Below are 17,529 nucleotides of genomic sequence, written 5' to 3'. Positions count from 1 at the left end.
ATATCAAATTATGGAATAGTTTGTGAAATAGTATAGTGCATTATATGCCTACTGAGACCTAGAAGAAAAAGTATGGAATGGCTTTTTTCAGGACCTAGACCTAGACCTAGACAATTGCTCTCCCTAGAACAATTGTCTAAATTAAATGCACTAATCTCTGAAGAAGAAATCGGAAATGGCATTAAGCGTTTAAAGTTAGCGAAGGCACCAGGCCCTGATGGGTTTGACCCGGAGTACTATAAAATCATGTTAGATCTGGTTAAAAAGCCCTTATACTTTCTTTTCAATGCAGAGGAAAGGTATCATATAGTTCACAGACTTAATCTAGCAATTGTCCTTCTGCCCAAACCAGGGAAAGATCCTTGGCAGGTGGGATCCTATTGTCCCATTTCACTTTTAAATCAAGATGCTCCTAAACTCCTAGCAAATACCATGGCAAAGCAACTGAATATATATCTCCCTACTATAGTTCATAATGGTCAAGTGGGTTTTGTGCTCAGAAAATTTGACTTTAACAGCCATCCATGAACACAGAGACTGAGGAGGTATCTCAGCAATAGGGGGATTTGATATGGAGAAAGCCTTTGATAGTATATCATGGGAATACTTGTTTTGGGTATGGACTGATTGGCTGATTTATAGATTGGACACACATACTCGTATTGTACACATATCCACAAGCCCAATTAATGGTCAGTAGATGCCTGACAGAAAGATTTGATTTACAGAGAGGGACACGAAAGGATTGCCCACTGTCCCCTTTACTGTTTTTACTTGCCATTGAACTATTGGCTGTTAAAATCAGCCAGTGTAGAGCAATAAAAGGCATTATGATTGGCAGTCAGGACAGCAGAATAAACCTCGTTGCTAATATTTTATTATATTTAGACCAAGAACACCAATATTTGGAAGTGGCTTTTCAAATGGTACAAGATTTTAGGAAAATTTTGGGCCTCAATGTAAATTATGATAAGTCACAGTTACTGCCATTGCTAGGTTCTTGGGAAGACCCTTGGCATCTCACACTTCCCATAACACCAGTACGGAAGCCGATGAGATATTTGAGAATATTTCTGAGCACTAGTTCCAGGGTTATATACAAGTACAATTTCCTTGATCCTTTAGAGAAAATCAGGAAGTTGTGTACTATGTGTAAGGAGTTATCTTTATCTTTAATAGGAAGAATAGCTCTGGTTAAAATGATTCCACTCCCTAAATTGTTATATCTCAATTTGGATAGATTGCAAGGAAGATTGCTCCTTCAAGAGCATCATCATATAGTGCTCCTTCAAGAGCTTCATCATATAGTTTTTAGCATATCATCATATGGCAAATGCGCAAATGGCAAATGCGCTTTAACGTGGAAAAATGCAAGGTCATACATATAGGGAAAAAGAACCCGTTGTTCAACTACAAATTGGGGGGGGCATTGTTGGGAGACAGCAGACTTGAGAGAGACTTGGGTGTGCTGGTGGATGCATCACTGAAGCCATCTGCACAGTGCGCAGCAGCCTCGAAAAAAGCCAACAGGATACTGGGCATCATAAAGAGGGGCATAACAACCAGGACGCGGGAAGTCATCATGCCATTGTATCGAGCGATGGTGCGTCCACATCTGGAATACTGCGTTCAGTATTGGTCGCCACACCTCAAGAAGGACATGGCGGTACTTGAGAGAGTCCAAAGGAGAGCAACGAAACTGGTAAAAGGGCTGGAACACTGCCCATACGCCGAGAGGTTGGATAGGCTGGGGCTCTTCTCTCTGGAAAAGAGGAGGCTCAGGGGAGATATGATAGAGACCTTCAAGATCATGAGGGGCATAGAGAGGGTGGATAGGGACAGATTCTTCAGACTGAAGGGGACAACAAGTACGAGGGGGCATTCGGAGAAACTGAAGTGAGATAGGTTCAAAACAAATGCAAGGAAGTTTTTTTTCACCCAAAGGGTCGTGGACACTTGGAATGCGCTACCGGAGGAAGTGATCAGGCAGAGAACGGTACAGGGATTCAAACAGGGATTGGACGGATTCCTGAGGGATAAAGGGATCGTGGGATACTGAGAGAGGTGCTGGGATGTAACACAGGTATAGAAAGCTAACCAGGTAATAAGTATAGAAACCCAACAGGTCGTGCATGTGCAAGACCGGAGGGTTAGGACTACGATGGGAAGATAGGACTTCAATGAGAAACCAAGGTGGCAAGGGAGCCCCTTCTGGTGATTCAGACAGGTCATGACCTGTTTGGGCCGCCGTGGGAGCGGACTGCCGGGCAGGATGGACCTAAGGTCTGACCCGGCGGAGGCACTGCTTATGTTCTTATGTTCTTATATGGTGCAACAAAAAAGCTCACATAGTATTTACCAATCTAGTTCTGGAAAGGAATAGGAGAGGGTTAGGAGTCAGAGACCTTCATTGTAATAATGTGGTGGCACTAATAAGAATAATATTGGAGACCATTACAGGTCACAATAAATTCACTCCACCTGATTGGAAGGTGATTTGGAGTGCGCTCTATCATTTATCGGTCTGCTACATATGAAATCAAATAAAATTGCAACCCACATCTCTAAGATACAATTCTTAAAACCAGAGTATTCCTAGCTATTCCTTGTAAAAGGGTGGTGGAGACAGATCAAGGAGCAGATAGATTGTAGATTACATATCAATGAAAGCACATGTCCAGTAGTGTTTGTTAGTCTAAGCTGAAAAGATCAGGAAAAATATGAATTGAAGACTAGGATGCTCCATATGCTGATATTTAAGATGAAGGTCTCAGACAAAGAAAAAGGTGGACCACTGAAGTTATTGCCTGGAAGTGGTGTGTGTTAATTCTGATGAAGATGATGATAAAAACCAGGGAATTGCGGGTGGATCAGGCATCCTGGATGATGAGAAGTAACCAATCTCTGGAATGAGCCACACGGATGAAGTCATCGAGGTATGGTAAGACGAAGTTCTGCTGCTTGCGTAGGTGCATTGCTGTTATTGTTAGGCATTGTGAGACAACTCATTGCACAGAAGAGAATATGCTTTGATTAAACAGGCGGGAGGAGGCCTGGGTGATGGCAGCTTCACCAGGGGACAGGCAGGGATCCCTTGCAGTGCCTGCGGCTTATGTGGACAGGTCGGCTTCTGGGGAGGGGGGGCAGGTAGGCAGGGATCTCTGACGGTGCAACTTAATTTTGGGACAAAGATTGTAAGCCAGTGAGGAGAATGGGGCACAAACTCAACAAAGAAAGAAAGGGGGGCATGAGCATGAGACACAGAATGGAGAGAGGAAGGGGGCACTAACTTGGAATATTGGGGGGGAGGGAAAAGAAAGGGAGAATTGTTGGGCATGAGCGTGAGTAAGAGATGGTGCACATGGGGAAAGGAAGAAAGGAAAAAAGGGCATGGAGTGAGATAGAGATGCATGGGGAATAGAAGGATGAGAGGGAGAAATGTTGTATAAGGTGGTGGAGAGGACCAGAGGGACAGATTGAAGGGGATGCAAGGGGGAGGAATATTGGACATAGTGATGAAGGAAGAGATGTGGCATGGTGTTGGAGAGGAGTGATAGAAGGAGAAATGGGCATGGGGCTGGTGGGCAGTGGTGAAAAATGCTGCACATAATCTGGGAGATGAGAGAGGGAGAAATGTTGGATGTGGGAGAGATACTTGGATCTCTCAAGACAGATGGACAGTGAGAGAGAGAGAGGGGGAGACTTGTTGCCAATAGGGTTTGAGGAGAAAGAAAGAAAAGTTGGACTCGTGAAGAGACAGAGAGAGATGGTGATTGTAGAATGGAATGAGGTCCGAAGAGGAAGCATGCAGGAGGCAGAAAGTGTTGGACTCATGGAGAGAGAGAGCATGAGAGATGAATGGGGAGGGAAGGAAGGAGAAATGTCTCAGGGAAAGGAGGAGAGGGCAGAGAGTAAAAAGTTGAACTCATGGAGAGAGAGAGAGATGTTGGTTGGGGAGGGAATGAGGACTGGAGAAGAAGCATGCAGGAGGCAGAGAGAGAGAGAAATATTGGATGCACAGTCAGAAGGAAGTGCAACCAGAGACTCATGAAATCACCAGACCACAAAGGTAGGAAAAATGATTTTATTTTCAATTTAGTGATCAAAACGTGTCAGTTTTGAGAATTTATATCTGCTATTTATATTTTGCAGTATATTTGTCTATTTTCCTATAGTTGTTACTGAGGTGACATTGCATATTTAAAGTTATCTGCCTTGACCCCTTTGAAAAAAAAACCTGAATATAAATGATAATTAACATTTTCTCTGCGTACAGTGTGCTTTGTGTTTTTAAAAATTTTGTGGTTATCATTATGTATTAAGATTATATTGTGTGTATATGAAAAATGGATGGAAGAAATTGCATTACAATTAGTACTATTATTATGGGGTGGAGTCAGGGGCGGAGTTTGGGCAGGTCTGGAGCGGAGCTTGGGTGGGGGTACTCAGTTGGTATTTGTTAGGCTTAGGGGGTACTTGGCTTGAAAAAGTTGAGAAACACTGCCTTAGCAGATGTTCCTGCCCATGGAGTCTGGCAGTCTCGGTTCCATTCATGGAGGAGCCCTATTGATTTTGAATTTTTGAAGATAGATGACTCAAGGAGAGCATCTGCTAATTGATAAGCTGAGAGTCGTTAAAGATTCATAGTTTATGCATCTAAAACCACAAGTTGCTTGTAGAATGCTGTCAGTCATCTTTGAACTCCACCTCCTTTTTAAGAAGCTGCTCTTGTCCCTTCATTTTATACAAAAGCAATCAAGAAGCACTATAATGACAGACATAAGAGGAAGGAGGAAAATGAGGAAAAATAACCTTGACACTACAATTCTGTTCTGCTCTGTAACAAACATATCAATTAACATTCTAACATTCAAGTAACTGATCAAAACAGATACCAAAATTATGTGCAACCCGCACTAATACTATATATTGTTTAGAGCTACTCACATGTCCTGCTATCAAGCAGAGACTTAGACTAGACTTCACTCTCTTGCATGTTTTGGAGGGTTTGTTGTTTTTTTTTTCAGAGAAGTCTCCAAAGCCAGATGATCCCAAGGAAGAAGGCAGGTGAAGCCCACTTATAAGGCAGGGCTTCATGACTACTAGACACATCTATAAGAAAGAAGGTTCTTACCTGAATAATCTATCTTTCTTTCTAGGGCAATGTGTCTAGTAGTCCTCAATGCTAGGAACATACCAAAGCAGTTCCCTCAGTTTAGAGCGGGCCTACTGATACTGCCTTCAAAACGGGAAGACCAAAAAGTAGCGTCTTTACTGGCTACATAAGAACATAAGACTTGCCATCTCCGGATCAGACCCTGGGTCCATCAAGTCCGGTGATATGCACATGTGGAGGCCCCGCCAGGTGTACCCTAGCATAGTTTTAGTCCCCATATCACTGTATGCTTCTCAAGGGAGATGTGCATCTAATTTACCCTTACCCGTATCACTCTATGCTACTCTTAAGGAGATGTGCATCTAGTTTACCCTTAAATCCTAGAACGGTGGATTCTGCAATTACTTCCTCTGGGGGAGCATTCCAAGTGTCCACCACTCGCTGCGTGAAACAGAACTTCCTGATATTCATCCTGGACCTGTCCCCCCTCAGTTTCAGTCTATGTCCTCTTGTCCGTGTCACATTGGACATTGTAAATAACTGCTTTCCCTGCTCCATTTTGTCAAGTCCTTTCAGTATTTTGGAAGTCTCGATCAGATCCTCTCGCAGTCTCCTCTTCTCAAGGGAGAACAACCCAAGTCTCCTAAGTTGTTCCTCGTAGTCCAGGTTCTCCATACGTTTCATTAGCTTTGTTGTTCATCTCTGCACCCTCTCTAGCAGTTTTATATCCTTCTTTAGGTATGGAGACCAATGCTGGACACAGTATTCCAGGTGCAGCCTGACCATGGCTCTGTAGAGCGGTATTATAACTTTCTCTGATCTACTAGTAATTCCCTTCTTTATCATGCCTAGCAATCTATTTGCTTTCTTTGCAGCCACCGCACATTGTGCCGACGGTTTCAGGGTCCTATCTATCAGTACACCCAGGTCCTTTTCCTGTTCGGTCTTTCCCAGAGTTACACCTGACATACTATACTTGTGATCTTTATTTTTTCTGCCTAAATGCATCACTTTGCATTTTCCACATTAAAATTCATCTGCCATTTATCTGCCCACTTCTCCAATTGATTCAAGTCACTCTGGAGTTCCTCGCTGTCCTCCTGCGATCTGACTGTCCGGCATAGCTTTGTGTCGATTGCAAACTTGATGATTTCTCTGGATGTTCCTTCTTCCAGGTCATTTATGAAAATATTAAATAAGATGGGTCCAAGTACCGAGCCCTGGGGTACACCGCTAGTCACTTTTTCCCATCCTAAGAACTTCCCATTTATGCCCATTCTCTGTTTTCTGTTCTCTAGCCATTTGCCTATCCATCTTAGTATATCTCCCTCTAGTCCATGGCCTTGTAATTTCCTGAGAAGTCTTACATGTGGAACCTTGTCGAACGCTTTCTGAAAGTCCAAGTATACAATATCCACCGGTTCTCCACTATCAATTTGTCTGTTCACTGTCTCAAAAAATTGAAGTAGGATCGTGAAACATATTTCCCTTTCCTGAACCCATGTTGACTTGCTCCAGGTGTGTCTAGGTGCCAGAGTATGCTATCTTTGATCAGCGCCTCAACCATCTTTCCAGGGACAGATGTGAGATTCATAGGTCTGTAGTTGCCTGGCACTCCTCTCGATTCTTTTTAAAATATCTGCATGACGTTCGCTATCTTCCAGTCGTCCGGTATCTGTCCTGTTTTGATTGACAGGTTGGCAAGTTTTTGCAATAGTTCTCCAATTTCAAATTTCAGTTCTTTTAGGACTCTCGGATGAATTCCTTCCAGTCCAGGAGATTTATCACTTTTAAGTTTGTTGATCTGGTGGTAAATTTGGTCCAAGTCCACTTCTACTGTGGTGAGGCTGTCCTGTACGACTCCCTTGAACACTTTCACTGTGTCAGGTATTGTTGCGGTGTCTTCCTTTGTAAAGACAGACGCAAAGAAGGAATTCAGTCTGTCTGCAATTTGTTTGTCATCCTTGACGCACCCTTTTCCTCCCAGATTGTCCAGCGGTCCCACCACCTCCCGTGCGGGTTTTTTTTCCCTTTTACGTATCTAAAAAAGGCTACTATGTCTACTCTATAGAATCTGGTAAAGGTATGAAGGGTAGACCATGTATCTGTGCCATTTAAAAAAAGAAAAAAAAAAAAGCCTCCCGACAGAAGCCCTGACAGCAGTGATAGCGGGTTGCTTCTCCTGTCACTACTGCCAGGGCTCTGTACCGACTCAATTAAATCGGGGAGTTTGCATGCAAATGATTTGCACCTCTGTGCAAATCATTTGCATGCAAACTTGATAGTGAATCAATCGCTGTTTAAAAATCAGCCAGAGAATCGGCCAACATCGATTGAGTCGCTATCTTTAATGAATCTGGGCCCTAATCTTTCGTACCTGGACAAGGAAAATGTGCAAAAGGACAGAACCTTGGTGAGGGGTAACTGGGAGGGGGGCATACATCAGTGGTGCCCTCTCTATCCTTCTTTTTGTTATATTGGTACAACCATTGGCTGAAAAGTTCAGATCAAGCTTGTATTTGCTTCTATTTACTTTACGAGTTTGTATTATTTCCTGCTTTGTACAGCCTTTTGCTATCTAAACAAAAATAGGGATTTACAGGGGGATGAGACAATAAAATAGTCCTGTATGCTGGTGATATTTTGCTTTGCATTTCAAACCCTTTCCTCAAGTTACCTATAATGGTGCTGGAGCTTTAAGGCCTTTGGAGGGGTAGCAAGCTTTCAGGTGACTATGGATAAGACAAGCCCTTGATATAAGTAAGAGCCAGGATGAGGTGAAGAATTTAGAAGATAATATCCCCTTCAGATGGGCTAAAAAAATCATTTATATTCCTGGTGATACAGATTAAAGGAGAGCTGGATAAACTGTATGAGATTAACTATTAAAAAAGTAATGCAAAGGCTATTAGAAGATATGTGCAAGAGGCATAAAAGCTGCCACTCATGGTGGAGGAGAACACAGTAGTGAAAATGAACATACTGCATTTTCCAAACCCTGTCTATAAGATTTATGGAATGGACCATAACTACTCCGTAGAAGGGGATTGTGCAATTTATTTGGGAAAGGAAGCCACTTAGGGTAAAAAAAATGATACTGAACCCTCATCAGACATTTGATGCAGGTGTGGAGGAGAATAAAAAAAGGGATTGGGATTGGAAAAACATTTTTCTCCTCTGTGCCCTTAAAATACAATGGGGACTTCTTCCAGAGTAGGAGGAATGAGTTTTTGATAAATGGAAATAGGTTTAACACAGTTATCAGTTGCTGAAAGAGAAAACATTTGGTGAGATGCAGATTAAATTTGGTTTAAATTCAGGAGACTTTTATATGCTGCATGTGCCTTTATTAGGAAAGGACATGAGATGAAGTTGTTGGAAGGTGTCCCAGGGTAAAAAGGGGGCAATAACATATTTTTAGAAATTACTTCTAGGGCAATAACTTTGTGAAGTTTAGATTCATGAAGAAGGAGCTAAGTGAAATCAGTGGGAATGGATCTGTGGGTAGAGAGTTGCGCGGGGACAGAAATCCTACCCGTCCCCGCCAAAATCCCACCTGTCCCCGTGAGGAATCCCCTCCGTCCCCACCCGACCCTGCGAGGAATCCCTCCGTCCCCGCCCATCCCTATAAACTTCAGAAATATTTATTTCATTTAATTTTGCTACTGAATTAAAGGTGTGGTAGAGACCCATTTACAAATAAGCAAAGTGACTTTATTAATTTGGAAATATTAATTGGGAAGAATACATACTTTGTAAATGGGTTTCTACCAGAGCCTCTAATGTAAATATAAATACTCAGCTGATGAGAACCCCCCAAGCTGAGTCACAGATGCTGGCACCTCAGTGGCTCATGGATGTTTCCAGCGACTGCTGTGCTTGGTGGAGGGGAGTTCTGTCCGTCTCTAGAGGAGGTCCTCTGCTGATGGTGCTTGGGGATCCCCACCAGTCAAAGCAAGGGGCAGTAAGAACTTCAAAACTGTAGAAATAAAACCAGAAATGCATTTCCTTTTCTTTTGAACACAATACAAAGACATCTGCTATATATTGTTTATTCAAATTTTTGATTAAACGCTTTATCGATACTACAAAGTGTTGTACAAGGTTTAAAATAACATTTAAACAAATTTAACAATTAAAACATATCTTTATATACAAATTTCTAGACTGACGACAATTACATACAGGGTAATTACGGACCTGAAGGCCCCTAAACACAAATGGGAAGGAGGGGAGAAATACAATTAATATAGAAAATGTGAGAAACGCTTATGGTAAACACAAAAGGGACTGGGAAATTGAATGTAAAAAACAAGAGTAGATTAATCTCTAAGTTTCAGATAATCAATTAAAAGCATCTTTAAAAAGAAAGCACTTTAAATTACTTTTAAAAATTTTTATATTTTTTTCTTTTTTTAAATCTAAAGTGAGAGTATTCCAGATCATAGGGGCTGTCACAGAGAAAATGGAAGTGCGACGAGTACCGATTATTTTTAAAGATGGAATATTGAGATTGAAATTGAGATATAGATCTTAAAGCTCTCGGCGGATCATATGGGATCAAAAGTCTGTCTATGAATGCTTGTGTATTAGTCTGTAACGTTTTGAATGTCAATAGGGCGATTTTATAAGTTACCCTGTGTGAGACAGGCAACCAGTAGGCTTTTTGAAGCAAAGGGGTGACATGATCAAATTTCTTTGCGCCAGAGATTATCTTAATGGCTGTGTTTTGGATGAGCTGCAAGCGTTTTAAGTCTTTATGAGAGATCCCTTTTAATAATGAGTTGCAATAATCCATTTTTGATATTACAAGAGCGTGGATCAAAATATTCAGGGAACTAACATCAAGTAGCGGGGCCAATGATCGAATCATCCTTAATTTATAAAAACAATTTTTAACTAATGCACTAATTTGTGGACGAAATGTTAATTTGTTATCTATAAGGACACCTAATATTTTAGTAATTGCGATTGGTGGAAGTGAGATATTTTCAATGGTGACTGGAGAAATTAATTGTGCTCCTTCTTTACCAGAGAAGAGGAGAGTGTTAGTTTTTGAAATGTTTAAAGAGAGTTTGTTAGAATTTAACCAGTCATGAACTTTACTTAATTTATGATTAATTAAGTGAATCTCTGTTTGGCTATTAGGATCAATAGGGTGCAATAATTGTAGGTCATCAGCGTAGGCGAAAACAGTGAACTCTATTGATTGACAAAGGGTCAGGAGAGGGGCCAAATAGATATTAAATAAAAGAGGTGATAGAACATAACATAACATAAGAACATAAGAAATGCCCAGCAGTCCGCTCACGCGGCGGCCCAACAGGTCCAGGACCTGTGCAGTAATCTTCTATCTATACCCCTCTATCCACATTTCCAGTAGGAATTTGTCCAATCCTTTCTTGAACACCAGTACTGTACTCTGCCCTATTGCATCCTCTGGAAGCGCATTCCAGGTGTCCACCACACGTTGGGTAAAGAAGAACTTCCTAGCATTTGTTTTGAATCTGTCTCCTATCAACTTTTCCGAATGCCCTCTTGTTCTTTTATTATTAGAAAGTTTGAAGAATCTGTCCCTCTTTACTCTCTCTATGCCCTTCATGATCTTGTAAGTCTCTATCATATCTCCTCTAAGTCTCCTCTTCTCCAGGGAAAAGAGACCCAGCTTCTCCAATCTCTCAGAATATGACAGGTTTTCCATACCTTTTATCAGACGTGTTGCTCTCCTCTGAACCCTCTCGACTAAAGCCATATCCTTCTTAAGATACAGCGACCAATATTGTACGCAATACTCCAAATGCGAGCGCACCATCACCCGATACAACGGCAGGATAACTTCTTTCGTTCTGGCTGTAATACCCTTTTTGATTATACCAAGCATTCTATTCGCTCTCTTAGCGGCCGCTACACACTGTGCCGACGGCTTCATTGTCATGTCCACCATCACCCCCAAGTCCCTTTCCTGGGTACTCTTATTCAATAACATCCCTCCCATTGTATAGTTGTACCTTGAGTTTCTGCTCCCCACATGTAATACTTTACATTTCTCAATGTTGAACTTCATCTGCCATTTCGCCGCCCATTCTTCTAATTTGTTCAAGTCCCTTTGCAACTTTTCGCAGTCCTCTGTAGTCCGAGCTCCATTAAATAGTTTGGTGTCATCCGCAAATTTTATTATCTCGCACTTCGTCCCTGTTTCTAGATCATTTATGAAGATATTAAATAGCAGCGGCCCGAGCACCGAGCCCTGCGGGACACCACTCGTGACCCTCCTCCAGTCGGAGTAGTGACCCTTCACTCCTACCCTTTGTTTTCTACCCTCCAACCAGTTTCTGATCCATCTATGTACGTCTCCTTCCACCCCATGGTTCTTAACTTTCCGGAGTAGACGTTCATGGGGCACCTTGTCAAAGGCTTTTTGGAAATCTAGATATATGATGTCTATGGGGTCTCCTTTGTCCATCCGTTTGTTGATCCCTTCGAAGAAGTACAATAAGTTCGTTAGGCACGATCTTCCCTTGCAGAAACCATGCTGGCTGGTTATCAGAAGTTCATGTTTTTCAAAATGTTGATCGATGTTTTCTTTTATCAGTGCTTCTGCCATTTTTCCCGGAACCGAAGTCAGGCTCACCGGCCTGTAGTTTCCTGGGTCACCTCTTGATCCCTTTTTAAAGATGGGCTATAGGATGGAGCCTTGGGGAATACCAAAGTTGGAATGATAGGATTTTGAAACTGAGTTATTGAAATGTACTGTAGAGGCTCTATCATAAAAGTAAGAGCGAAACCATTCAAGAGCTTGGTCAGCAACCCCTATGGAAGAAAGGCGTTGCAATAAAAGATGATGATCAATAGTGTCAAACGCTGCAGCAAGATCTAAAGAAATTAATAGAACTGATTTATGTTGGTCCAGATAGTAATTTATAGTTGTAGTGAGACCAAGTAAAGAATATTCTGTAGAATGATTTAATCGGAAACCAGTTTGATTAGGATGCAGGATATGCGTTTTTTCAACAAAATCTGACAATTGTTGAAACATGATTTTTTCAGTTAGCTTGGATAAAAAAGGTAGATTTGCAATTGGACGGTAGTTAGAACAATCGTCAAGATTATTTTTTGGATCTTTTAAGATTGGAGATATAATGGAGTGTTTCCATTCTGGTGGTATATTAGCTGTAGATAGGCAAGAGTGGATAATTTGAAGAATATATGGCCCGAATACTGTGAAATATCTTTTAAGGAAAAAAGGAGGAATTGGTTCAGATTTGGAACCTTTAATGTTGATACAATGTAAGATGTTTTCAATAGCTTTTAAGGATGGAAGAAGAAAATTGGATAATGAAGCATAGAATGTCTTGTTCCTAGTTATTACATTGTCATTTTCAGAAGGACTATTGAAATTTGCAACGGTAGATATCTTGTTTGTGATTTTAGATCTAATCAATGTAATTTTTTCCTGAAAATAGTTTTCTAGTGCTTGTGCTGTTGGATATTCTGCAGTTTGACTGATTTTTTCATTTTTGAATACTGTTAGTTGTTTAAGAATTTTAAATAAGGTAGCTGAGTTACTAGTTTTAGAAATTTTGCTGGAATAGTATTGTTTCTTAGTATTGTTAATTGATTGCCGATAATGCTGTGAATGTTTATTATAATTGTCTAAGTTAACCTGGGTAGGTTTGGAGCGCCATTTGCGTTCCGCTGATTGCACTTGTTGTTTCAAGAGCCCTGAGGAAGCGTTAAACCATGGGTTTCTTTGTTTTTTTGAAGATATTTTCTGAGTTACTAACGGTGCTATTTTGTCTAATAAAGATTTACAAGCCTTATTCCACATAGTTATTTGATCGGTTAGAGTTGCGGAGCCAAATTTTTCTGAGTCTATTATAAATGATGTTGGAACAAGTGAGTAATCAATGTGTTGAAAATCTCTTACACTGATGATTTTAGGGGCTGGACAAGATGACTTGGAGGATGGCAATAATAATTTAGTTTGTAAAAAGTAATGATCAGACCAGGGAACGTGAAGTGAGATAGATTGTGAAAAGTTTAAACTTAAATTACTGGGAACAAAAATTGCATCTAAAGTGTGGCCATGGGTATGAGTCGGATCTGAATTTAGTATTACAAAACTAAGATCATTAATATGGGTTAACAGCTCAGATGTAAATGAATTAGAAGAGTCATCAAAGTGAACATTGAAGTCACCTAGAAGAAGAGGTAATTGTGAAGTGGTGGAGAAATCAGAAATTATAGACAAAAGATGAGTAACTACTGACTGGTTAATTGGAGGAGGAATATATAATAATAATAAATCTATTTTGGGCTTCGTGTTGACTTTAACTTGGATAGATTCTATAATATTGTTAGTTTGAGTTAGTTCTACTACTAAGGATAGATTAGTTTTGAAAATTATTGCAAGACCTCCTCCTTTCTTTCCAATATGATGATTATATTTGTAGTTGTAATCTGCAGGACTAGCATAGGAAAGGTAAGCCTCATCTCCCTCAGAGAGCCAAGTCTCTGTAATACAGAGAATGTCTAAAGAGTGGTCAATTATCAGATCTTTTATTACGTGATGTTTGCTTCGCAATGAACGAACATTAATCATACCAATATTTAGAGAATTAGGTGATAAAGTATCTAAAGTATTTAAGTTATGATTATTATCTAATTTAATCAGATTAGAAGAGTTATGATTTTTTATAGAAACATTTCCCAAAGCTAACATATTTTAGTCAATAAATTCCGTTTTTTACCTTTGTTGTCTGGAGACTTATTTTTCCATAAAGTTAGCAGTCGTCCATCGTCATCTTCTGTAAATTCTTCTGTTGCTGTCCATTGGTTCCTCCTACCATGGTCCAGCATTTATCCCTTTCTCATCTTTCGTGCCTGCTCACCAGCCCCATGCCCAACATTTCTCCTTCTATCACTCCTCTCCAGCACCATGCCACCATTCCCTTCACCACTATGTCCAATATTCCTAATCTAATCTAATCCTTAGGTTTGTATACCGCATCTTCTCCACGTTCGTGGAGCTCTGCACGGTTTACAGGAGATGTAATAGGAAGGAACTACAATAAAGGGTTAGAGGTCGAAGAATGAAGAATATTTAGAGGACTAGGGGAGCCAGATGAAGAGATTTTGAGGACTTGGGATACCAGAGTTGGAGAGAGGCTTACATTTTGAGAAAAGTCAGGTTTTCAGATGTTTGCGGAAAACTTGGAGAGAGCTCAAGTTTCAAAGAGGGGAGAGGCTCCAAAGTTGGAGAGAGGCTTACATTTTTTAGAAAAGCCAGGTTTTCAGATGCTTGCGGAAAACTTGGAGAGAGCTCAAGTTCCGAAGAGGGGAGGTAAGGTTGTTCCAGAGCTAAGTGATTTTGAAGGGGATGGAGGTCCCTAGCTTTCCTGAATGGGAAATGCCTTTTAGCGAAGGGAAGGAAAGTTTTAATTTGTGGAGGGGTCTGGTGGTATTAGGGTTTGAAGAATTCCAAGTAAGAGGGATAAAGGGAGGGAGGATACCGTGTAGGATCTTGAAAGCTAGACAGGCACATTTAAAGTGGACCTTGGCGATTATCGGAAGCCAGTGAAGTTTGGACAGGAGTGGAGAGACATGGTCAAATTTACTTTTAGCGAAGATGAGCTTGGCTGCGGCATTCTAAATCCGCTGAAGTCTATGAAGGTTTTTCTTAGTTAGGCTTAAGTAGATAGAGTTGCAGTAGTCTAATCTGGAAAGGATGATGGATTGGACAAGAAGGGTAAAATGGTTCCTCCCTCTTGCATCCATTTCAATCTGTCCCGCTGTTCCCTTTCCACCACAATATTTCTCCCTCTCATCTGTACCTCACTCACTCCCTATGACCAAAAATTCTCCTTTCTTCCATTCCCGTGTACACAACCATCTCTTTCCCTCCCTTCCTCTCTCCCAAGTTCATGCCTTCTGTGTCCAAAAACGCATTCCCTCCTCCACCTCAGCATCTCTTTCCCTCCCAAGTCCATGCCTTCTGTGTCCAAAAATGCATTCCCTCCCCCATCTCAGCATCTTTTTCCCTCCCTTCCTCTCTCCCAAGTTCATGCCTTGTGTCCAAAACGCACTCCCTCCCCCACCTCAGCATCTTTTTCCCTCCCTTCTTCCATCCTCTTTCCAATTCATGCCTTGTGTCCAAAAATGCACTCCCTCCCCCTTTTGTGTTCCACGTTTGCCTCCCAGCCCTCATCTGCAAGCAAATTACCAGCAACTTTCTCAGCCAAATGGAGCTCGAGTTGCGAGGCTCGTCTTCTATTTCCTGCCTACACTGCCCCAGCATACATAGCCGACCGGAAGTCTTCCCCGATGTCAGTGCTGACGTCGGAGGAAGGGAGGGCTTTGCTTAAGCCCTCCCTCCGACGTCAGTGCTGACATTGGGAAAGACTTCCGTTCAGCTATGTGTGCTGCGGCAGGGCAGGTAGGAAAAAAAAAAACAAGCCTCGCGGCTCGAGTTGGATCCCCGCGACCCTAAGGGGCGTCCCCAAGGGATCCCCGTGACCTGTCGTTCCCATTCCCGTGCAGCTCTCTATCTGTGGGTGCCAGCAGGGCACAGTTCCTATACTACTAAAGGAAAATGCATAGCAGATACTTTATACATGATAACCTGGTGTCTGAATATCTGAGATCGATATACCCTGGGACATTGGGGCTGTGTTGAAGTAGGTGCTTTTTTCATACTTAGTGGACATGTCTATTCTGGGAGGAATAGGGTAAGGCAATAGAGAAACTTGGGATTAAATTGGTGCTAGATCCTGCATTTTGCTGCTTGGAAGGACCTCTACAGAGGAGTATGGTAAATGAGGAAGATTAGTTAATATGGGCCTTGTAGCAGCTAGATATAAGATTGCAGGAAACTTTTAAAAAGTGAAGCTACTTCCCTTGCAACAGTGATGAACCAGATTGACTTCACTGAGAAACTTATAGCACTGATAACTCTAATTTCCATCTGCCATATCCAGTCCACAAATGTAAGGAGATGCAAGGCATTATATAGAGAAACTAATAAAGTTAAAAAAAAAAAAAAAGCTGATATGATAGTGAAATGGCAAAGTATGTAATAGGCTTTTAAGTAGGCAGTCAGAATGTTCATTTTTGCTTAACCTATTTTTTCAGGACATCTTACTGATAGTGAATGCAGTCAAAGGCATGTTTCTAGAAAGGCTCCTCCAGCAGATCGAAAGAGGAGCTCTAGTCGTCCACGCCGAAAAGGGGATGAAGTGCAGTCCTCTGGATACCACAGTGAAGGCAAGTAAAAGATAAGTAGGTGTTCATCATTTTCTGTATCTTTACCTCTCTCACCTCCTCTTTTCTCATATTCCTTGTCTACCCTGTCATTTTCTAACTTAAATTCTTTCCCTGCACCTCTCTTTATACTGTACAGCTAAAATTCATCTAAGTACTGTACCTCTGTACTCAGTGGAATATTACATTTTTTCTGCATTCTCAAATCTAGGAGAAACTCTGAAGGAGAAACAGGCCCCCAGAACTACTACTAAACCATCCAGCAGCAATAGTAGATTAAGAGATTTTAAAGAGACTGTTAGCAATATGATCCATAGCAGACCAGCACTGCCCTCTCAACCACTTCAGAGTCTGTCCCATGGAATGAGAACTGGGGAGCATTCGGACATCAAGCCCCCCAGAAGCCTTACAGTACATTCCCGAGACTGGGAGTTGGAGAGTACAAGCAGTGAGTCCAAGTCCAGTTCATCCAGCAAATACCGGCCTCCGTGGAGACCCAAAAGAGAATCTTTGAATATAGATAGCATCTTCAGTAAGGAGAAAAGAAAGCATTCTGGTTACACACAACTCAGCCCTTTCTTGGAAGATACAGGTGAGATATTTTCTCAGTGAGGCGGTGGGGTTTATATGTACAGTAGGTCTATAAACACATATTCAAAAATGATATAGAATAGTATCTACAGTATATATAGAATATCCTGGCTTTGTATCTGCATGCCGGTCATTATAGTATGTCTGGTCTACTTCAATGAAACAGTAAAGTGAATCATTCCAAAAATGTTAAATATGAAGAGGGTCATAATCAGCTGGCAGTGTTCAGTATTTTTTCAAATGCTGACTATAGCCACTGAAATTATACCCAGATATTCAATACTGGGCCATGTTTAGGTACCAGCATTAAATATTCACATATGTGTGGATGACAGCACTTAACCAGATAAGTACAAATAGTCAGCTCTTAATTGGTGAAGTTAAACCAGCAAAGATAGAACTGTTATTTATGCAGTCCTATTTGACCAGTTAACTTAAAACAGTTAAGGCATGTACAAGTATCATCTACCTGATTCGTGAGACCTGAGGTCTCCACCGGTGATTCAGGGAGCAATTTCACTAACTTTTGTCTTGTTTACCACCAATGTGAGACAATGTTATTT

At 41.2% G+C, this 17,529-nt stretch overlaps 1 protein-coding gene across 13 annotated transcripts in view; it reads left to right on the top strand.

Annotated features, from left to right (window-relative positions):
* USP54 (ubiquitin specific peptidase 54) overlaps nt 1-17,529 on the top strand; it is a 312,165-nt gene that overhangs the window by 224,916 nt on the left and 69,720 nt on the right. For all 13 annotated transcript variants that reach the window (XM_033941395.1, XM_033941394.1, XM_033941402.1 and 10 more), the window contains 2 exons: nt 16,247-16,378; nt 16,587-16,967. In XM_033941395.1, coding sequence (XP_033797286.1) covers nt 16,247-16,378; nt 16,587-16,967 — 513 coding nt within the window. The remainder of the gene's footprint in view (nt 1-16,246; nt 16,379-16,586; nt 16,968-17,529) is intronic.

The sequence above is a fragment of the Geotrypetes seraphini genome, chromosome 4 (assembly GCF_902459505.1).
Source record: "Geotrypetes seraphini chromosome 4, aGeoSer1.1, whole genome shotgun sequence".
In the NCBI taxonomy this organism is placed as follows: Eukaryota; Metazoa; Chordata; class Amphibia; order Gymnophiona; family Dermophiidae; genus Geotrypetes; species Geotrypetes seraphini.
This window is presented reverse-complemented; position numbering and strand designations above follow the sequence as displayed.